This window comes from Rhinolophus ferrumequinum, chromosome 21 (genome assembly GCF_004115265.2).
Source record: "Rhinolophus ferrumequinum isolate MPI-CBG mRhiFer1 chromosome 21, mRhiFer1_v1.p, whole genome shotgun sequence".
In the NCBI taxonomy this organism is placed as follows: Eukaryota; Metazoa; Chordata; class Mammalia; order Chiroptera; family Rhinolophidae; genus Rhinolophus; species Rhinolophus ferrumequinum.
Genome location: NC_046304.1, coordinates 22,930,194 through 22,951,739, shown reverse-complemented (window position 1 = coordinate 22,951,739; position 21,546 = coordinate 22,930,194). Strand labels below are relative to the sequence as shown.

Here is a 21,546-nt window from a genome sequence, read left to right as displayed (position 1 = left end):
TGGATTATCTTAAAGAGCAGTCTTAATTCCAGATTTTGGGGAAGCAGATCCTCCTGGAGCCTTGTATCCCCCAGAGGAGTACCACAAAAAACCTCCCTTTTCTCCATAAAGGTTCCATTTTCCCACCTGATCTTGGTTCCCTCCCTTCAAACCGGACCCACACCCTGTAACAGGAGAACACAGACAAGTCGTAAAATTCATTTCGTTTTCTTTCAAATGAGGCTTCATTCCTGGAAAAAAAGGGCCAGGTTGAATACAAGTTTTGCCAAATACAAGCAGCAGTTCTGAGGGAGGGCAGTCTCTGAAATAACAATTGTAAAAGGAGCCTAGAAATAAAAGGGGCAGGCAAGGAGGGCGAGCAGACTGCTGCCGGGGTTAGCTGTGGACAGAGCTGCAGTAGCCCAGCTTTGGCTTCACTCCTTAGCCACGAGGGAAATTACAGGGGGTGGGAGGATGGACATAACCGCAGGACATTTTATTTATTACAAGGAGAAAAGCTTTTTAAAGACAACAAAACGATGACAAAAGCAGCACCCAGATCTGATCTATATAAACCAGCAGGAGAAAGTGACTTCATGGTGGCACCCATAGCACCTGACTCCTGGCTGGGGAGAGACCATGCACGGTTGGTAGGTTTTGTGGAGAAGAAAGTCCGTCCCCCCTGCTCTGCCCCAGCCGGAGCCCACGGTAGGGAAAGGTAGGCCTCGACGGGAAGGGAAGGCGCAGGCCTAGCAGGGAGCTACCAGTCTCCGTTTCCGGATACATGCCCAAATCCACTCTGGGGAGACCTGCTGGGCCTCAGAGTTCTTGGCCCTGCTACCCAGCACGTGTGTGGCTGAGGCCACGTCAAATTCCTGGACCAGGTCCCCGTCGAATGCTACAAAGTAGCGTCTGAGACGGCTGAAGTCTGGTGTGGAGGGCGGCAGGTAGAGTCGCACCCCAGTGAAGATGTCCAGCAGCACCTGCAAACGCACAGGGTCAGGGTGGAGTCAAGGTGGGGCTGCTCCTGTGCTGGGGGCAGGTGGGTGTCTACCAGATGAGCACCGGCCAGAGAGGAAGGTTAGGAAAAGCCAGGGACAGGCAGCCTAGAGGTCAGGAAGGACTGGAGCAGTTTACTGGAGAAAAGGCCCAGGCATCAAAACCCCCATCCTGCAGCCATTTCAGGACTGACATTCCCCTGCATTCCTGCCTAGAGGAAAATGAGGGAGAAAGAACGGGTCCCAGCATTAGGGACCTGGAGAAGGGAAAAGTAGGAGTCTCCAAGAATCATCCAATGGCTGTGGGCAGGGCCAGTGGCTCTCCCTCAGTGACACTGTTCAATTGAGCAGTCCACTGTACAAATAGCGGGGCGGGTGGGGCGGCTCATTACTGGGCACGGATTCAAGGGCTTCAGCAGGAAAGATGGGAAAGGCCACATAGGTCTGCTGGGGCTGCAGACGGTCCGGAGGGGCCTGAGCTGTCAGACGTCTGTGCTTCCTCTCGGCTGGCGGGGATGTGGGGTGCTGCAATCACGGTATATGGTTACCACATGTTTACTTCTCTCTGCCCTTTGGGCCAGCAGCTCCTCCAGAGTTAAGCCTAGGTACTGGCCTCAGTAGGTACTTGGGAGCTACAATCAAACCAAAGACTGACGAGGGAGTCAAAAGGGAAAAGGCTCCCCAGGTGGGAGGACACCCACCAGGCAGTGCGAGCGAGCCCTGCCCCAGCACAAACTCACACTGCTGCGTCCCACACCCACACTGGGCTTTCTCCCCTTTATTGTCCCTGCAGCCTCGCGGCCACGCTGGGCTGTTCTATCTCCTGCCTGCAGGCACAGCTCTCTTTTCTCCCTGCTTGCTGGCCAGCCGCCTCTGCAAGGCAATGAGAGGGCACAGGGTGGAGCCACAGCACTGCTGGCCCCGCCCCAGACGTAGGACGTGCAGGAGGGAGGAGCTTTGGCCATTAGCCCTGAACACACCTTAGCTCTTCTCAAAGTTCAAGTGCAGAGGGTTGGGAACACAAGGCCCTCGGCCAGACCGCCCCGGGTGCACTGTTATTCTTACCCTCACCTTGGCTTGGCATGGAGTCTCATCAGGAGCCTTCCGCTTCTGCCCCACTTTCACAGGAGAAGACTTCGTGGCTAGCTTCTCTCCCACTTTCACAGGGGCAGGCTGTGCAATCACCTTGTAGCCTGCAGGAGAAAGCTGGGGATAAGAACTAAGAAAAGCACAGGGGGAGCTGATAATGGTCTCTGAAGTCAGGGCAGCCAAGAGGGCCAGGCCTTGCTCTGCGACGAGCATGGGGGAAAAGGGAGAGTTCACAGGTAACTTATCCCCAGATCAGATGGGCTCTCCCAGGGTCCTGTCAGGTTTACTGCACAGATGGAGGGTGCCCGGCAGAATGGCTTCTGCCCCACGGCTGGACACACAACGGGAATACCTTCAGTGTCAGCTGCGGTGGACAGCGAGTCCCACGATCTGAGAGCTGGAATGGGAGACTGGGTCCCTGTCCATTGATCTCTGCCCTCACATGCGATCTTCATCACCCCAGCCCCCTCCCTTCTCCTTACCGCCTTTGCTGTTGGGGCTACTCAGCTTCCCCCCTGCCTTCTTTGTGCTGGCACCGGGCTGCTCAGGGGAGGTTCTGGCCTTGCGAGACCCAGCAGGTGCCAAGGTGCCCTCGTTCTCTCCGCTGCTGCCCCCTGTAGTGGAGCTCCCCTCGTCTCCGGCCACTACAGTGAAGTCTGCCCTCTCCTTGGATAGCTGGTACAGTTCCTGGGGTGTTGTGGGGGAGAAAGGCAGGTCATAGCCCCTTCCGAGCCACTGGCTTCAGAGGCCGTCTGTGTGCAGGTGTGTTTTAGGTGCGTGTGACTGGGGAACAAAAAGGGGAGAAGGAAATGGCCGGGAAAAGAAGCTGGCTTCCTTGGTGCTTTTCTAAACTTTGGCTGTGTCTCCTTGAGTAATAGGTACAAATCAATAGTTCTCTGTTCCCCAGTTCTTGTCCATAATAGAGGGTGTAGCCTGGGGCCAAGCCCTCAGCAGGATGCTGTGACAGCACAAGGTGTCCCTCTCCAGGCCCTTCAGCAGTTGGGTCTCCCTTTCCGCACGCCCTCTCTGCCATGTCTCAGTGGAATGAGGAAAAGAGGACAGGACATGGGAACAGGCAGATGTCCAAGTTCCAAGGCTGGAACAGTGGGCAAGGGACACATATGCAGCTGGCACCTTGAGTTGGGGGAGGTTGGTGGCAGATTTCCAGTCCTTATCATCACGGATTCGGGTGCAGCGAGGGAATCGGATGGAGATCCCGTCAGCTGTGTGAGCCTCCGATTTGGAGAATTCAGCCCCTGTGATCTCCCACACGGCAGCTTTCTGTTAGGAGGAAGTCAGGTCACTCCCTGGTAAGAAGCAAACATCTCCAGGCCAGCTGGAAGCAGTGCCGACCAGCTAAAACCAAATGAGCACTGGCTAATGGGTGGGAGACGCTTTAAGTCCCACGGGTGGTACTGGTGCTGTGTGACCTTAGGGAAGCCCTATCTCTTCTTCAGGCCTCAGTTTCTGTCAGTGCAAGGGATTGGCCCCAGTCACTTCTAGGGCTGACCCTCTGAGACTAGGGGGATGGGCAGTGTCTTTCCCTCGCTGTTGAGGACGATTCCTCCGTGTTAACTGGCCGTCCCCATGCTTGTCACTTGACTGAACAGCCCAGATCGCTGTCCCTGGGTGGACTGTCAGTGAGGCTGATATGGCGTCTCCGGCACTAACGCATGTGCAAGCTCCTTCTGGGAGCTGGAGGACCCTAGGCCACTGGGTTGGTACCTTTGGGTCTGGGACGATGAAGTCAGGATAGTAGATCTTGTTGACTTTCAGCCAGCTGGGTATCTTGCTGGGATCCTGGAGAAAAAAAAGATACCGTTCTGGGCTATTCCCAAGCCAGAACCAGACTGAAACCCCTCTCGTTCATGGGCTGACCCTCACCCCATGGGATCTTCTGTGCCCAGAGCGGGTGTGGCCTTGAGGGCACATGACCCAGTCCCCACAAAGCAGGCACTCAGAGACTTTGAAGGCCTAACACTGCTCCGTGGCCAAGCAGCAGCTCTCCTGTGTGTGGAAACACAGAAGTGATACCTGCTGTCCTGTCCCCAAAGTGCAGCCTGTCTCGGTCCTGATGGCCCATCCAGAGGCCAAGGGCACCCAGGTCCCTTCCTCACCTTGCTGATCTTCACCATGTCCAGCTCCTTCTGTAGGCGGGCAAGTGTTGCATCGTCATGGCCTCCTGAACACTTGGTGACTGTGCACCACTTCTGGCTGTTTGGGTCGTAGCAGCCCATGAGGAAGATGGACATCATGCCACCTGGGGAGGAGGGGCTGAGTGGTAGGTGGAGGCAGCTGTCTCTGCCAGCTCCACGCACCCAGTAAGGGGCAGCCTGTTGGAGAGGAGAGGGCCTGGGCCTTGGCGTCAGAGAGCCAGAGGTCACCTCTGGGATCTGCATCTTACTAGCTTTGTAAGTTGAACCTTTAGGAGCCCCATTTCCTCTTCAGTAAATTAGGGATAGTCATGCATAACTTGCTGGGCTCTGGTGAGGCGTAAAAGGAAATGAACATAGTAGATTGCCTAAAAGTACTAGTTCCTCAGACCGTAGCTTTCCCTCCAGTCAGGAAACAGATTTTCCCTGGGGGGAAAGCCGCCAGGCCCTGAAGAAATAGTTGGTGGTGTGCTTCTTTGTGCCAGGCTGGCACAGGGTATTTCTGACTAACCTCTCCCTGCCCAAGGCTGTAGCTCAGCTATTGCTACCTGAGGTGACATGGGCCAGGCCGGGGCCCAGGACTGGCCTTGCTGGTAAATCAAGCCAGTAAAAAGGCCAGCCTCTAGCTTGCGTGGTGCCTTTCAGTGAAGTAGCGTCCCAGGGGCCAGAGGCCACCCTGACCTTTGCTCCCTTGCCCATAGAAGGCCCCAAGGACCACCAGGTCAGCTGTGTCAGCCATTGCCCCCTCGTTCAAATAGTCTTTCTTCACTTTCAGCCAATGTCGCTTTCCAGGCTCATATGTACCCTAAGGGGAAGCAAGAGAGAGACCATGAACTAGAATGGAAACGCAGCATATCAGCACTGTCACAGTGCCTATCCCACTGCGGGGAGGAGCCCTTAGGCGCCAGGCACTGCAGGAGACAGACAGCAACCCATTCTCTAGATCCAGAACAGAGCCGTCCAAACCCTGGGCAGATGCCCCCTTAGCACCCACCTCAAACACCTCAGGTTGCCACTGCCATCTCCTGGCCAGGGCTGGCAAGGCTTAGCAGGGAGGGCTGAGAGTCTACAGGAGAAAGCAAAGGCTGTGCCCGTCTTACCTTCACATCCTTCAGCACCAGCCCTTCCAGCCCCTCTCGGATCACCCGGTTTATCATGTCGGCCAAGTCTGAAGCTTTCTGAGGGACAACAGGAGAGATGTCGAGAATAGAGAGGGGGCTAGGCGAGTGAGATGAGGGGCTTCCTTTGCACATAGTAAAGTGCCCACTGGAAACACCTGACTTGAATACAAGGAACAAAGGGCTTGCAAAGTAGGGCCCCTCCTAACCAGAGAGCTGCTGCGGCTTTGAGACACGGACCCCACCGAGGGTGATTCATGCCCTGCCTTCCTAGGTGGAGACTTGTAGGCAGCAAACGTCAGCACCCCATAAGAAAATAACTACGACTCATACTCCCAGTCACATCTGACCCAAGGGGTTCTCTACCCTGTTTTTAAACAAAACGCTGCCCAGTGTGGGGCCTTCACTCACCGTGACTCGCTTCATTTCTGAGAACATGATCCGGTTGGGAATTTCAACCATGTTATCATGAAGAAACTTGCGCCGCTCACACAGAGGCCTGAGCAGGGACAGGAGAGCTGAGGTCAGGCCAGGTTCGTCCCGCCCCCAGGAGTTCTGAGGAGGGACGGGACTCAGTGATGAACTGCAGTGGGTTAAAGCACTCGCGTCTAATAGCTAGTTCTGCCTGTCGAGGGCTCCATCGTGACCAAAGGTGGACAACTGTGAGCTGAGGTAGGCTCACTTCACTGTAGTTCCTGTTGCTGCTTCATCGCGTCACGGGAGAGCTGGCCTCTAGCCCCAACACAGTCTATGAATTCTGGTCCCACTTGGGAAATGAGCCTGACTCTCGTGTTTTGTTCCTGGCACCCTGCCTCCCCCAGGCCCAAGGCTGGCTGCTGCTTGGGTCAGCAGGCTGACAGGCCTCAGGACCTGATGGCCACACCCCAACTCTGACCCGCAACAATCCTTGCTCCCTTCCCTTTCCTTCCCTTTCCACTCAAGGATGCGGGCCAGTGCGGGAGGGGTGGCAGCAGAGATACTTTCTAAGAGTGGAAGGGTCCAGAGCTGCTTTCTTGGGCCTAAAAATTTGGAGGCAGCTAAGTCAAGACTGCTAGTCCTCCCTAAGACCGTCCCACCCACAGGCCCCTCTAACGAGCTTCCTGTGGCTGGCCTCTTCCAAAAGCAAAACCTGTGAGCTGAAGACCATCTGCCTTATGTCCCCGTGGGTGCTGTTGTAGAAATAAACTGAAACCCTACTGTGCTCACGGTCTATTTCTTACCAACAGTCCATTTTACTATAGCAAAGAAACTGGGCGGGGCCGGGGGGTTAGGTGTCCTCTGTGACTTAAGCTGTCAGAGGTGAGGTCTTCCTAACACCGAATGGGGAGTTCACTGGGTACCTCTCGGCTCCCTCCTACTGCTGTCCTGGCCCTACCTGGGCACAGAGGTGTATGCTCCAGCCCCTTCCCCTCCCTCCTTTCCAATCCGAACCCCCCACCTAGAAACGGAAAATAGATTCCTCACCTGTCCATTAAGCTGACATCATTGAAGTAGATACAGTCAAAAACAAACAGGCAGACATTAGCATCCTGGAAGGCAGCTTTCTGTAAGGGAAAACGAGGTAGTAGGTACATGAAGGACAAAAATAAGAGGGCATGAAAAATAGGTGGCACCTGTCCACTTCTGGAGACCCCCTGAAGCCCCCAATAGAAAAGTCCTGTTTGTGTTTTGAAGCCCCTCGGCCATAAAGGCACTTAGCAGATGGTCCTGAATGGAAACCAATACTAGTTCCCAATACTAGCTCCTTTTCATGCAAAAAACCCAACACATCTATAAACAGTCCAGACACAAAGACTAAGCCTGCCCCTAAGTGACGTATCCCCCGGCACCTTCCAGACCGACAGCACACACACACATACGTGCACACGCGCACACTCATTCTTGCACATTTGCCGAGCTAGTACCTTGTGCACCCCCAGAGTCCCAAAGGGCAGCGGTTTGCCTGTCTTGTTGTCTATCAGGAGCACCTCGGAGTCCAAGATCATGCTGTGGCCCCCAGGGAAAGCTTGGGGGATGTAGTCCTTAAAGTGGGCCACCTGGAGGCAGGAGGGTCACTCAGGTGAGGGAGAACGGGCAGCAGGGACCTGCAGCCAAGCCCCAGAAGGAACACAACACCAACATGTGGAAACCCAGCTAATGTGCAAAACGTAGACCTAGGCCTATCGGCCACCGGGGCGAGAAGAATTGGGTGTTTCAGGACCTCTGTCCAGACCTAGGAAGAGACCTCATGCTAAGTCACTTTCTATGGGCTGCAGAGAAGGGAAGTTTGGAGGAAAAAGGAAGAAACAGTATGTGGGGGCAGGCCAACATGGGAGGGAGCGAGCAAAGGTGGGCAGGCAGAGATTGGGGGAAACCAGGCTAGATGGAAAGGAAGAGATGAACCCCCGCAGGAACAGCAAGGAAACATGAGGCGGGTCTTCTCTGAGTGGAAGCTCTAACCCCACAGCCATCTTCAAAATGAGTATGAAAGGATGTTTGCAATTGGGATTTTTCCTGATCAAGGCAGAGGCTTAGCCCCGGACAGTTGCAGACAGGGAGAGGTCCCACTGTAATCCACGGTAGTCCCACTATGTGATGTCAGCAGTGAGGTCCAGAGAGCGTGACTGTGGTCCATTTCCTCCCCTGGGCAGGGCACCCAGGCCGTATACACCTGTGATGCTTGGAGCAGGGACAAGAAAGGCCTACACATCCATCCCACTCCAATCCCCTTACGAATCAAAAGTTCAGGAGCGACAGAGGTGAAGGAAACATGGGTAAGCGTGAGCAGAGAAAGGGCTCTAATTCTGGGAAGCTGTGCTCAAACTTCTTCCAGGGTAACAGGAGGTGCCCACTGAACCACCTCCCTGGGGGCAGTTCCTCAGCAGTTTTACTGCACCAGAGCCAGTACACCTGCGCTAACGCTGCATAGGGAGGCCGGTGCTCAGCTCTGCCGAACAACTGAAACGAATGACCTGATTGCTCAGCGCTCCAGCAAGCAGGCCAGGCTGAGGTAAGGATGTGAGCCACACACCACGACCCTTCACCCCCAGGGCCCTGACAAGTACAGTCTGAGCTAGGAAAGAAGGGGTAGCGAGGATGGGAAGTCCATTTATTCACAAGCTACTGGAGCCGTATGTTCCAGCTGCTTTTCCCTGAAGATACCCCTAGGGCTCACAGAGGTCCTGGAAGCTAAGAAGCGCTGAGGAATGAGGTTCTCATGCCCCCTGGTTAAGGCCAGGAGTCTGGGCTCTCAGATGTCTCCCATGGGATTGTGTCCACATCAGAATGTAAGCTTCTGGAGGGCCAGAAAATTGTGGTTCTTTTCTTTTTTAACTGCTGTATGTCTGCTACCTAGAACAGTGCCTTGCACAGACTAAGCATTTGTGGAACAAATTCATGAATGACAGCCCAACAGCCCTTTGTACATGAGCCATAATTCAGCTCAGGGGGTAGCACACAGGAAATGGAAACACAAAAGGTAAGCACTACAAGTCACTCTCCAGATGGGCTCCCTGTCCCAGCATCACTGTCCCCTGGGGCTTTGTGCTGACTAACCCAAGTCTGGGCTCTTTGGCTGCGCCTACTGAGCAACCCCTCATTATTAGACGAGTCCAAAAATGAATGAATGAATTCATTCATTCAACAAATAACAAAACAAACCTATTGTGTACTAGAGCTGGAATGGCTATGGAACTCTAGCCCTGAGGTTCTTAGAGGCAGAAGGGAAAGACAGTCCTGGTAGAAATGAAGGGACCTTACCTTGTGAGGTAGGACAGGCTTGAGACTGCGGCTGAAGTAGCTGAAGTGGTCCCCATTCTTATGCACCTGGACTCGCTCCCCATCGTACTTGATCTCAGAGAATATGCCATTAGGACACTTCTTCATTGCATAGTCGATGGACTTGCAAGCCTCGGCCTTAGGGAAGGGAAAGAAAAGTCGAGACTTACAGATACCTTTCCATTGAGGGCAGCTCAGCAGGGACAGCCCACAAGCCCAGGTCCCGGGGGCTAACTGTCAGAGCACACCCTCAGGGCAGGCCATTGAAGAGGAGATGAGAATGGAAAAGGCTGGGTGGGCACTGCCATATCTGCAGCTTGCACTTTGAGGAATGTGAATGCAATTCATTGTAGAGCAAATAAAATCCCACTGAAACCGCATTTCATTTCCCCCCCTCCGCATAATTAAGGATCTTATAGGGCCTCTGGCTTATTATTAAACATATCAGTTATCTCAGCACGGGCATACGTAGAGGTTCCAGTTAAAGAGCGCAGGTGACAGTGAGGCTGACGGAGTGGCAGTGGTCAGGGAGCCCGAGGACGGGGCATTCACACACCTGTGCCATTCTGCGTCCAACAATCATGGCTACCTTTTGGGGGGCGGATACTTATGTATCAGATCATAAACAATTTCAATTCATTCTCAATGTGATATGTGATAGATGATATTGTTTTCATCTTATGGATGAAAAAACTGAAATTCAAAGAAGTTAAGCACTCGCTTGAGATTACATAGTAGGAACTCCAAAAGCTGTGTGGTTAACCCCTAAGCTATACAACCCATGCCGCTCTTTAAACGACAGGTTGTAGAACAGACTCCAGAAGAATTCTTGTAAAAGTCGGGAAGGCCACCATTGCAGGTGACTGGGAGTCCCGTCCCTGGTCTGGATCTGACTATTTTGGTGCTGGCTGTCCCACATTCCTAGGAGGGAGAGAACGCTTCTCTACCCCAAACAGGAAACCCTAAAACAAGGCTTCAGTGTCACACACAATAGCGTTTCATAAATGGCACAGCACGCCACTGGGACAAACCAAAGGATCTGACCGTGGGCATGGCAGCACCCCTAGAGGTCCCGTTGCACGAGAAAACCAATGCCAGAAGGGAAATCCCACTTCTCATGGAATGCAGAGGCCCAAGCGATCTCTGTTAGAGCTGATCTTCATTCCTTAAGTTTCCTCTTTCCAGAAGAGGAGGCCCATATCACCCTGTTACAGGAAGCCTGGCTCTGCCACCAACTCTCCGAGCTACTCTGGGGCAGGTCACAGAACCTCAGGAGTTACTTAACACATCCACTTCCCTTCGGGAAAGATGACAGATAAACCATTCTGAAGCATAGGTAGATGCTTCAGAGGGTATCATACGTCATTCATGCTAGTCAAGTAAAGGTCAAGAGACGCTGAGGAACTCATCGAAGAGTCTCTAGCTGTGTGGTGGCAGAGCTGGGCCTAGAGTTCGGCTATTTCCACTAGGTCATGCTGCCTTCTCCTCTGCCTGTACTTCCCCACGGAGAAGCACCCCTCTGCATCTCCATTCTTCCTTGCCTGAATTCCTGCAATCAACGTGCCAGGGCCGTCAGCATTCCTACCTCCCAGATCTCCCATGGGAGGACAGGAGACTTGGAGAGGAGGAGGAAGCAAGGACAGTGCGACATCCTTACCAGCATGGGCTGCACTGGGGTCATCAGCGAGGCCTGCACGCTTAGAGTTCGCCTGCGGCCTGGCTCCTTCTCCACCTCCTGCTCATTGCGGAGGACCCGCTCCACCACGTCCTGCAGGTTGCGTGACGCTTTGAAGGCTTCATAGGCATTGGGATCGAGGGCATCTAACCTGCCAATATGAACAGGAGCACAGAAACAAAAACCACTGCCTTTGACATTATTGCTTTGGATGGCAGTCTGTGCTCATAGAGACTCGAGGAGTCCCAATATATGGGGAAGGGGTTATGTTCTATTGTCTAAAGACTTTCATAGGTGAAAAAGCTCTTGGACAACTCAGCTCTTTCGAGGGACTGTGGCCATGTGGATGCTGTCTAGCAAAGAGGGGGCTGGAGCAGGCAAGCGACTCATACAATGCTTACTGAACATACTCCATCCTTTGTGAGAAGGGTGTAGTTATCTCCACTTTACATGAGAAAATGGAGGCTGAGCTAGGTCAAGTGACAGGTCCCACAGGAAGAAAGAAGGTAGAATCAGGATTGAAATGCAGATTGGTCTCCAAAGTCCTGACACCCGCTGGCAACAAAGGAAGCTGGTAGCGTAGGCTGTCAGAGGATCTGATACTTACACATGTTTTGCACCCGAGTTCATCTTCAGATCATGTTTGATCAACCTGATTATGCACTTGAGGTCATTGGCTGTACACCTAGGGGATGAGGCACATTCAGCTTGGTCTCTGAAGAGCTCTGGACCCCCAAACCTTCCTTCCCTAGCGACTCCATCTCCCCAAGCCCATCCCCATCAGGCAGCTCCCCACCTGGAGGCGATGTCCTGCAGAGCCTGTTGCTGCTCATCCTCCTTGGTGAGCCTGGACAGCTGCAGGAGGAATTCGTCCACCTCCTGGATGGTAAGGAGGCTCTTGGCAGCTGGGGGGAAAGACTTGCTCTGCTCAAAGAAGACTCTGATTGTCTCTGACACGTCACCCTGTCTCCAAAAACCAAATGCCACTGCTACAACCCCAGAGTGGCCAAGGGTGTCCCCCAAGCCCCCAGGACTTGAATCAGAGATTTCAATCCTTGTTCCTGTCCCCAGCTCACACATATCGACCCTCATGTCTTAGAGAATCTATCCCGCCCACAGTTCTTGGAAAAGGTACCTCCATCCACCAAAGGGTCTGGCTACCTGTCTTGGCTGAAAAGTGACACAAGGACTAATCCGGGACTGAGCCAATTTGATTCCTGTTAGAATTTGGACTAAGAAACAAATACGGTCATCAGATAACAGGGTGCTTGGATAGAAACTTCCCACAGTGCTCAGGCTGGAGTCACACCAAAGCTGAATGGTAAGCCCAAATTATAAGGGGAAAAAAGAAAAAATAGCCTCCGAAATGAGAGCCCCAGGAGAGAGCGGGAAGTCTCAAATCCTGACCCTGGAGAGCTTGGCTTTCAGGACTCAGCAGCAGTAGACTTCTGTCCTCAGAACCTTGTGAAACCGACAGCTGTAGCCTACCATTCAGCTCCTCTCCTAACGGAAGCTTGCTCAAATGGGTTTCAAGTTCCTAAAACAGTATGAGCCCCAACCAGAAAAGAGAGGTTGCAGGTGCTTGGCTTGGCAGAACCCCACCTGGAATGCTGCCTACCCTTCCCTTCCTCTGACCTGCTCTAGGTCTCGTGCCATATCATCTGGGTTGCAGTTAAAAATGCGGCTGAAAAGCTTCACGATCTGCTTATCATTCAAGTTGTAAACACTCTTAATAACACCCGGCAGCAGCAGCTTTACTGTGAGGTACACGTCACCGTGGAAACCATCTGGAGACAGAAGAAAGGAACCCTTCTTGAGAAATGGACCTTGAACAAATAAATACATAAACTCGAGGAGCGGAAAGAGACGTCTACATCGCTGTACCCCGTGCATTTCATGACAGCAGCAGAGGCCAGTGTTCATGGGCTGGTGGTTTACATGTCTGTTCCCCTAATTTAGCCCCTGTATGGACTCCGGCAGGGCAGAGCCATGACTGTCACTTCAGCGTCCCCAGGGATGAACACATTATAGGTGCTCAATGATGATTTGTTAGATGAATAAAAGCAGAGTTGGAAGATTCTATTCCAAGCTGTGCATGTGATTCACAAATCCTATTCAAACATGCAGGACAGTGTATTTTCTTGTTGGTCGAATGGGATAGATTCTCCTGGCCCCCTGGGGGTAGAATAAAGATAGGTGTAGATGCCCACGTGCTCAGAGCAGGACTGGCTACAGTGCAAAATGTGGGGCTCTTTGTTCATAATGATCAAGAATTTCAAGACGGCAATAGCAGCATTAAACCAAGCAAAGGGCCCCGTACAACTGTACTGTTCACATGCCCATGAAGCAGCAATGGCTGTAAGCTCAGGACTGGCTACAGTGCAAAATGTGGGGCTCTTTGTTCATAATGATCAAGAATTTCAAGACGGCAATAGCAGCATTAAACCAAGCAAAGGGCCCCGTACAACTGTACTGTTCACATGCCCATGAAGCAGCAATGGCTATAAGCTCGTTAGGGGCAAAGCCCACCCAGGATGCTCTAGGCCCCACCTCCTGCTGAGCCTTTCTGAAGGAAGTCCTGGATGATCTGGGTCTTCGTGTTGTAGCTAGGATTTTCAGCCACCATGGCACACAGCTTCCGGAACTCACGTAGCAGACAATCCTTGTGCTTGGGGTCACATTTGCTTGAAGACAGACTTGTCTTAGGGACAGAACTGGAGTGGGCTTCCCTCGAGTTGTTGGGCTTGGCTGTTTGAGAAAAAGAAGGAGAGAAACAGCAGAGGTGACTCATTTTGCCTTGCTGAGAAGGAAGAAAGGGAGCCTAATAGGCACTTTGCTGGTGCTCTGCATGTAGCTTCACTTAATCCCCCCAAATCGCCCTTCTGGGGTAGATATCATTACACCCCTCTTACAGGTAAAGAAATGGAGGTCAAATAATTTACCCAAATCTCACAGCTATTAACGGTAAAGAAACAGTGGCCTCAGACCCAAGCAGGGGCAGGGGGCCAGCTGATGGGCATCTCTTTATGAGTGCTTCACAGGGAACAAAGGCCACCTTCGTGCCAAGAGGGGTCAGGAGGATCTCAGAGCAACTGGAAAGCTGACCCCAAGATGCTGGGGTGAGGAAGGGGGAAGAGATCAAGGGACATGTTAGTCAATGTAAAACCACTGCTACTGCCGGCTGTCAAAGCGGGAAGAAGCCTTCAGTTATCTAGTTCAATCTCTTCTTCCTGATAAGGAGACCAAGGCCTGAAAAAAGAGACATGCACAGCCCCTCGCCACTGCCACCCACCCCCATCGCCACTTTCTTACTGCCGAAATAAACGGTTGTCAACAAGCAGGGCTTTTCTCCAGACATCCCCAAATAAATGTACAATTCTTGAGTGATACCCTCTTACGTTCTTGTGACCATTTACAAAGCAACTTTCAGTCTGCAAGCTGGCAGCAGAGCCATTAGCAGGCAGGCTGCTGATGTAAGCTTCTTCTCGGCTGGGCCCTGCACACTATTAATGCATCCTCATCTCTGACCTGGAGGCCAGAGGACTTCAGGGGACAGCATCTCCGAAGCCTCGATCTTCAGCAGGTTTCAAGAACCAGAACACCATTTCCCTCAGCTCCCCCCGAATTCCCTCCTCGGGACCAGGGCCCTTCCAGAAACATGTCTTTATTGTCACCTGGACTCTTCTGTATTTCTGTTTTGGGCCTACCATTAAACAAAAACAAACCTCAGAGTTTTAAAATAACTCCACAGACGCAGGCACCATTTTCAGCACCGCATCTCCTCTAGTCCTCGAGAACACTGTGGAGTAAACGAGGTAGGCGCTGCCATTCCCACTTCACAGATGAGGCCACAGCGGCTCAGAGGTGACGTGACCTGCTTCCCCGAGCAAGCTGTCAGGTGACAGTGCTGGAACCAGGACCCAAGTCTTCTGACCTCAAGTCTAGGCTTCTTTCACGCACATAAAGCTCCCACCCCTAACAACTTCTGAGTCCATGTGTTTTGGCTTCCTTTTCTCTACCTGAGTCAGTCACAGAATGTCTCCAAATAAAAGACACAACAGGGTACAGGGTAAGAGCACAGGTGTTGGAGTTAAACAGACTTCATTGTAAATACTAATTTAGAATGAACCTGAACATCAGCTTTCATATTCATAAAATGGACCTAATAAAATTACTTCCAAAGGTTAACTAAAGAACAAACGAAACTACGTGTGTAAAAGCCCTAGCCCAGTGCTATCTGTCACATAGGCATGCACGCCATCTGCCTTCTTCCGTACTTTTAACTCCTACACGGGCAAGTTTAGGGATGCGATTTCTCAAAACTCTTTCATTACCAAAAAACCAGGAAGGAAAGGGCAGGTTACAATTACCTGTCTGACCCACGTAACTACTTCCAGGGGAAAAGTCTTGACAAAATGAACATCTTTTTGCTGCAATAGAGATTAAAGTATAGAAAGAAATGCCATACAGGTGTAATGTTGAGAACTGGCCATTATCTGTCTCTGCTCAGATGGAAGCAAATTATTAATGAGACTAGGGAGCACAGAATTTTCACTCTTGGCCCGAGCCCCGAATAGGCCACCAAATTAAGAGGACGACCATAATAGCCCCAGTAGCCCAAACCGATCTTACCTGAAAAACCAGAAAATTTCCGAGGATTGGTGTTGGTACCAACTGAAGCACCTTTCACTGGTGATGTCACCTGGCCAGCGGCTGTCAGCTTAGCCTGAACAACAGCTTTCTTCTTTGGTGTGCTTGCTGCTTTAGAAGACAAATCTATAGGACCCCAGAAGAAAGGAAAATATCCTTCAGTGAAAGATCCCTGAGAAGCTTCCAAAGGATCTATCAACCGCTCTTAGAGCCTTGCTTGGTAAGTTACTACCATGGCATTATCCCACGGCTGGCTGCTGGCTGGCCAATCCTTTTGAGAAGGTAATAGGTGGGAGGGGCGGGGGTGCTGTTCTGGAGACAAAACCCAGTTACTTCTTTACTTCTATTAGTAACTTAAATTTTCACCAACCCTCTATCCCTATTTCACATAAAATAATCTCAAGATTATTTGGGGGGAAATCAGAAATCACATTGTATCAATACATAAAACTTGAGAACCTCAGCTTTACGGAATTAGCCCCAATTTATAGATGCACAGAAAAGTAAAATGATGATGGATAACAGAGTACGTCATTTGGCACAGGCAGGAAATCCTCCAGCTGCTGAGTTATTTGAGCTATGTGACAGCTTAACTCTACCTTGTATTTCCCTTCCTCTGAATGAGATGAGTCAAGTGGTGACAAAGGCTGAGGGCAATGGCTCAGGCAGGGTAGGGCAGGACAGGGAGACTGAGAAAGAAATATATGAGAAGTTTTCTCTTCTGGATGTCTTTTTGCCTTTCAAATAAGGATAGACGCCCATTTTTAGAACCACTGTTATTAGAGTCCCCCTATAGTGACAGGAACTACATTTAATAGAACATATGAGTATTACTCTAAAGATGAGGACACGTAGTCATAAAGGACTAATTGGATTTGGAAGTATCAGTGTAAGATTCTAAAATATGCATACATGTAAATATGCATGTATATGTGCATATACTATATGTATGTGTGTGTATTAGGTTGGTGCAAGAGTAATTGCAGTTTTTAAATTATTTTTAACCTTTTAAACCGCAATTACTTTTGCACTAACCTAATATATATGTGTTTTTGTGTAGATAACATATATTTTCTAGTTCCAGTTTGCTGAAAGGGTTTAAAAGCAAAGATACTTCATGGTAACAAAGACATGTAGCATCCAGAGTTGGTCTCTAATGCCACTGGCCACTAACAGGAACCAGGACTTTTCAGAGAAATGGCTGATTCCAGGGCAGGTATATGATACCTAGAAGGTAAGCCTCAGAGCATCCTGTTATGCCCAAGAGTAAGGAAGTACTTTAAGAAATTTTTTTTTTTTTAAATGATGAGGGCATCCAGAACACAAACCAGCTCAAAGGGGTTCCCAACAGGCCAAATACGGAACAATAAAGTACCAAATTAATAAAGTACAGTATACTTATTAGCCACCAGGAAAAGGAAGTAACCTATGAGTCCATTCAGATAATAAATTGATAGATAAAAGGAGGTGGTGGTAGGTACAGTACCCTAGTCTTCAAAAATGTCAATGTCATTAAAGAAAGACTATGGAAATGTTCCAGATGAACGGAGGCCAAAGAGACATGACCACTAAATGCCATATCTGATCTTAGATGGGAATTCTGTAATGAAGGAGGAAAAAAAACACTATAAAATATATCATTTTATCAGTTAACAAAACTGGAATACAGATGGTAAAATATTATATTAAGGATAAATTTACTGAAGTTATTAGCTGTAATATGGTCATGTGAGAGAATATTCCTATTCTTAAGATATATACACTGACGTATTCAAAGGCAAAGGGCCATTACATATGCAACTTGTTTTCAAATGGTTCAGGAAAAAAAATGTGGGTAAGAAGAGAGTAATAGAGCACACATGAACACAAATGACAAAACAAAGACAGCAAAAGGTAAACAATAGGTAAATCTGGGTAAAGGGAATATACGTGTTCTTTGTACTATTTTTATTCCTGCAACTCTTCTGTAAGTTTGAAATCACTTCCAAATAAAAAGGTAACAAAAGAAAAGAAACAGAAAAAACGAGACTCTACTCTCCTTATCACTTTTTCTCCCAGCACCAGTAAGATGAGAAAGCATTATTCTCCACCCTACCTGCAATGTGCTGGCTTATCTGTTCCTTCTCATTATCTTCCAGCTCCTCCCAGCCTTCCAGCTCTGTGAGGTCTTCAATTTTTTTTGTGGTGGCCCGGGCCCGCTCCAGTTTCTCAAACATGCATTTAATGTGGTACCACTCTTTCATATCACCCCCAGACTCTGAGAAGGGATTGGGCACCACTTTACCAATTCGGCATACACCCTTCACAATCTTTTCCTTGCACTTTTTGCAGCCAGCTGTGCCACGCTTGGCATAGTCCACACAGAACCGTTGGTCAGCCATCTCACAGGGCCCACGGCAGAGTCCCACATGCGACCCTGGCAAGAAGACAAGGCAGGTGGCACGTGGTCTTAGATTGTCTTCCTGGGATGACAGAACAGGCTTTCTTTTCTGAAGGAGGCAGCACCCATGAAACAGATCTGCGTCTGACCACCAGCTGGAATGTTTTATGTGTGGCCAGAGATGTTGTTTTCGGAGTAGGCACAGTTCTTTTTGGTTGAGTGCACGGAGGGTTGGTGAGAAGAGAATCTTGAAAGCCAAAGTCATAGAGCTGCACGAAAGGGTGAGAGGCAGAAAAAGTGAAATGTATACCAGGGGCTAGGCTTCCAATTTCCTCAAAGGCCGAGGTCCTAATACAGTCTATGCTGACTAATCAAAGACTTCTCAAAATATTAAAAGATTTAATGCCTACAGAATGCAGCAGAGTTCCAATACAGGAAAATTCAGTTTACAAAAGGGTGTTCACTTATCTAATGTACTAGTAAATCACAATCAAGAGAATCCAAATCACATAAAAGCTTTCCTCAGCCATCAGCAATACTTGATATTCATAGTGAATGATGACAACCTAAGTATTACAAGACCTGAAGTTTCTTTTTAATCACCAAGAAAAATTACATTATATTCATGACGTTTTTAATGTGAAGTATAACATACATGCCATCTTCAGAAACTAATTAAGCTACCATCTGTGATTTAATTAAGCTAGATCTGTGATTCGATCAGAAGCCCTATTTTGAGAAGCAATTCAAGGGAGCCTTGAACCCAGGCTGCTTGGGTTCAAATCCTAGCTCATTAGCTGTGTAACCTCGGGTTACTTAACCCCCCCCCATTCCTCAATTTCCTCAGCTATAAAATGTGGGTAATAATAGTACCTAACTCAAGGGCTTGTCATTCTCAGAGTAAAGCCCTCAGAACAGAGCTGGGCATAGCAGAGGCACAATAAAGGTTAGCTCTTATTACAATCAGTGAAGTAGTTAGCCTTGAAGCAGAAACTCTCTATGTGCAATTAGTCTGTTCATATTTCAGCTCCTTGAATCAAGGAATGCTGAAGTAACTAGACAGCAAGAATCAAAGGAACTGATAAATCAATCCCAGTGGAAACAGGGATAATAGCTGCATGGTATCCCCCCACCTTCTTAGATTCATATTTTCTGAAGTATCTCCATAGTTCTGATTTTAAAAATACTGGAAATTATTGCAGCCTGCACACCGCTTTGCAGTGAAACTACCAATGGATTATGTATAATGAAAAGCAGGCTTCACTTACTATGGTGCAATGTGATGCAGAGGAAAGCAGGTAAATGGTAATCAGGATGGGAGCACAAGTGTGGCAGCACAGTTTGGGGACTATGAACTTCCTGAAAATGTATACAAAATGTGCATATTCATAAATGTACCTTTTGGGGGTGGGGGGAGAGAAGGTCTACGATTTTCATGAAATTAACAAAGGGCTCTATAACACCCAGAAGTTTAAGAACCACAGCGGTGAAGTATGTGAAAGTATGGCAGGCCCATAAGAGGGGCTCAGAACAAACGAGTTTTCAACACCAGAAGAACGATGTATAAAGCACCCCTCAAAACCCACAGTAAAAGGAGCCAATTTCAGAGCACCTAGCAGCGTTCTACCCTCCGCATGGGGGGAGGCCCAGGAAGCACCTGGGACGCGAGGAGGAACAAGGCTGCTTTGAGGAAACCAATCTGTCCCACAGTCCCCAACGGCCGCTGCTCAGCATTTCATCAAAAGGAGTCGAGAAAGAAATCACTGAGGCCTGAACGCAGCCCCGGCCGCCACGGGCCAGTGAGCTGCACCGGATCGGGAAGTGAAAGCCCCTGCAGCCGCTTTTCCTGGAGGGCCTTCCTGCGATGCGTTCGGGACAGTGGGCAGGGGCTACTAGCCAGGTACGGATCCCGGGGACGCCCGGGGAGGAGGGGGGAAGCGTGTCCCTCGGTTCGGGCCGCCCGGGAATCCAGGACACAGCTCGGGGATGGGATGGGGAACGGGACGCGGCGGGAAGAGAAAGGCTCCAGTGTGCGGACCTGGCCGGGTCCAGAGCAGCCCCCGCGAAGGCACCCTCCCTGGCGCGGATCCGTGGGGGCCCCGCGGAGCCGCCAGCCAACCCGCATGGGCTCCCGGGGGGCCACCACGTCACGGAGGGTGTGCCCCGGGCTCCACGGGCGGGGGAGGAGCCGAGGGCGCTGGCTCCCCGGCCCCGCCGAGTCCGGGGCTGTTTCCCTCCCCACTGCCCGGCCCCGCTGCGCCGCTGCTCACCTGCCTTCCCGGCTTCGGCGCACTACGCAGGTCTCGGACCCGGCGACCACAGGCCGCACTCAACCACGATGGTTGTCGCGCCTGTCTCTTTAAATACGGGTCCTTGAGCGAACTGCAGCGCGCAGGCGCAAAGGTCCCAGCCGTAGCTGGGCCACGTGTCGCCGCCACGCCCGCCCCTCCGCCACCCCCGCCTGCCACGTGGGCAGTGGTCGGGTTCGAAGTAGTGAGGCCCTGGGCTGGGTGTCGGAAGATGGGGCTGCTTCCCGATCCGCGATGGCTGCCGAGGAAAGCGGAGGTGCGGGGACGTGGTGGCGCCCAGAAGCGCAGCCCGGCTGAAACTTCCCAGCATCCCAGCACTGCCTGATTTGCTCATAATGTTAGAGATGTAGTCCGTAAAAGGTGAAGATAGTGGCTGAGAAACTACATTGTGATGAGCTTGGGGAAGGCAAGGATCACGTCATTCAGCCTACTTTTCTGTAAGCTCTCTGCCCTGTGTCCCACACGGTGCTTAGCACGTTGCAAGTATTCAATAAATACTGAATTGAAAAGAAACACTAGATAGATATGGATATAAAGTGTAAAGGAGTGATGGGGACAGTTAGCCCTTGATTGCGTATCATTTAAAGTGCATTTATCTCTTTTAAACCTCAGGTCAACTTTTTGAGAGATTAGGATGGCACTTTTTACAGAAGAGTAGCATAGCCGGCTCGGAGAAGGTTAGGTGAACTTGTTTAGGATCCAGCAACAGCAAACAATAGGGCATTATTAGGTAAGCAAAGATGAGATCCTAGAGGGAGTTCTGTGCTATGTGAAAAAGCTTGACCTTATGTAGGGGATTGAGAGCCACGTCGAGCAGTAGTATCTACTGTTGAAGCTGAGTAGGGGAGAGACCGAGGTAAGGGAACCAAATAAAAGGATCTTTGTGCTGGCTTTGGCAGCAGGTATACTGACATTGGAACAATGCAGAGATTAGCATGGCCTCTGCCCAAGGATGACACGCAAATTCATGAAGTGGTCCATAATTTTAAGGAAAAAATTTTTTTATTGAATCTATACGAGGTGATGGATGCTAACTAAACTTACTGTGGTAATCATTGCACAATTCTGTCAGTCAAACCATTGTGCTGTACCCCTTAAGCTCGTGCAATGATGTATGTCAATTATATCTCAGTCGAACTGGGGTTGGGGGAGAAGGTGCTGGTGAGAGATGAAAGTGGCCTGAACAAGCTGGGTGAGTTGGAGTGGAGAGGAAGGTGCATTTTTGGACACGCATTTAGATTTTAAATGACCTTCCAGATAAAATGTTAATTATTTACCTAAAGATGAAACGAGGACGACTTGAGCAAGCAGGTAGATGAGGTGCCATCGACTGAAACACAAAATGAGAGGGAAGGAGGAGGTATTTGAAATTAAAAAAAAAAAGAGTTTTGTTTTGGATCTATTCAGTTTGGCTGTTTGGGGCTACCCAAAATCCTATT

At 50.2% G+C, this 21,546-nt stretch overlaps 2 protein-coding genes and 1 pseudogene across 6 annotated transcripts in view; 2 read left to right on the top strand and 1 right to left on the bottom strand.

The window, feature by feature from the left end:
* Positions 1 to 129: 129 nt before the first annotated feature.
* On the bottom strand, positions 130 to 20,217 carry LIG3 (DNA ligase 3). 4 transcript variants are annotated; one of them, XM_033089503.1, is made up of 21 exons: positions 20,069 to 20,205; positions 19,067 to 19,157; positions 17,514 to 18,067; positions 15,401 to 15,544; positions 13,319 to 13,516; positions 12,404 to 12,555; positions 11,565 to 11,731; positions 11,376 to 11,453; positions 10,751 to 10,919; positions 9,076 to 9,231; positions 7,242 to 7,373; positions 6,802 to 6,881; positions 5,749 to 5,836; positions 5,320 to 5,397; positions 4,901 to 5,024; positions 4,184 to 4,326; positions 3,792 to 3,866; positions 3,201 to 3,347; positions 2,549 to 2,753; positions 2,043 to 2,170; positions 130 to 962 (listed from the first exon to the last, which is right to left on the bottom strand). In XM_033089503.1, the coding sequence occupies exons 3-21, from the start codon at positions 18,061 to 18,063 to the stop codon at positions 729 to 731; spliced, it is 3,048 nt and encodes a 1,015-aa protein (XP_032945394.1). In that variant the 5' UTR covers positions 18,064 to 18,067; positions 19,067 to 19,157; positions 20,069 to 20,205; the 3' UTR covers positions 130 to 728. The 4 variants fall into 4 exon arrangements, with proteins under 4 accessions (XP_032945394.1, XP_032945395.1, XP_032945393.1 ...); XM_033089504.1 differs by lacking the exon at positions 20,069 to 20,205 and adding an exon at positions 19,837 to 19,887; XM_033089502.1 differs by lacking the exon at positions 19,067 to 19,157 and having other exon boundaries at positions 20,069 to 20,217.
* CCT6B (chaperonin containing TCP1 subunit 6B) overlaps positions 19,164 to 21,546 on the top strand; it is a 60,696-nt gene continuing 58,313 nt past the window's right edge. Inside the window, exon 1 of one of the 2 annotated variants that reach the window (XM_033089506.1) lies at positions 19,164 to 19,698. In XM_033089506.1, coding sequence (XP_032945397.1) covers positions 19,433 to 19,698 — 266 coding nt within the window. In that variant the 5' untranslated portion in view covers positions 19,164 to 19,432. The remainder of the gene's footprint in view (positions 19,699 to 21,546) is intronic. The other variant, XM_033089509.1, reaches the window with a different exon arrangement.
* On the top strand, positions 20,994 to 21,094 carry LOC117014174 (uncharacterized; annotated as a pseudogene).

Bases quoted from the DNA above. Each gene is read 5' to 3' on its own strand.
- LIG3 (XM_033089502.1), bottom strand. From the start codon at position 18,063: ATGACTTTGGCTTTCAAGATTCTCTTCTCACCAACCCTCCGTGCACTC. The intron at 6,882-7,241 runs GTACTAGCTCGG...TTTCCCTTACAG, and splicing joins GGACTCTGGGGGTGCACAAG to AAAGCTGCCTTCCAGGATGC. The intron at 963-2,042 runs GTAAGAATAACA...GTGCGTTTGCAG, and splicing joins CATGCCAAGCCAAGGTGAGG to GTGCTGCTGGACATCTTCAC.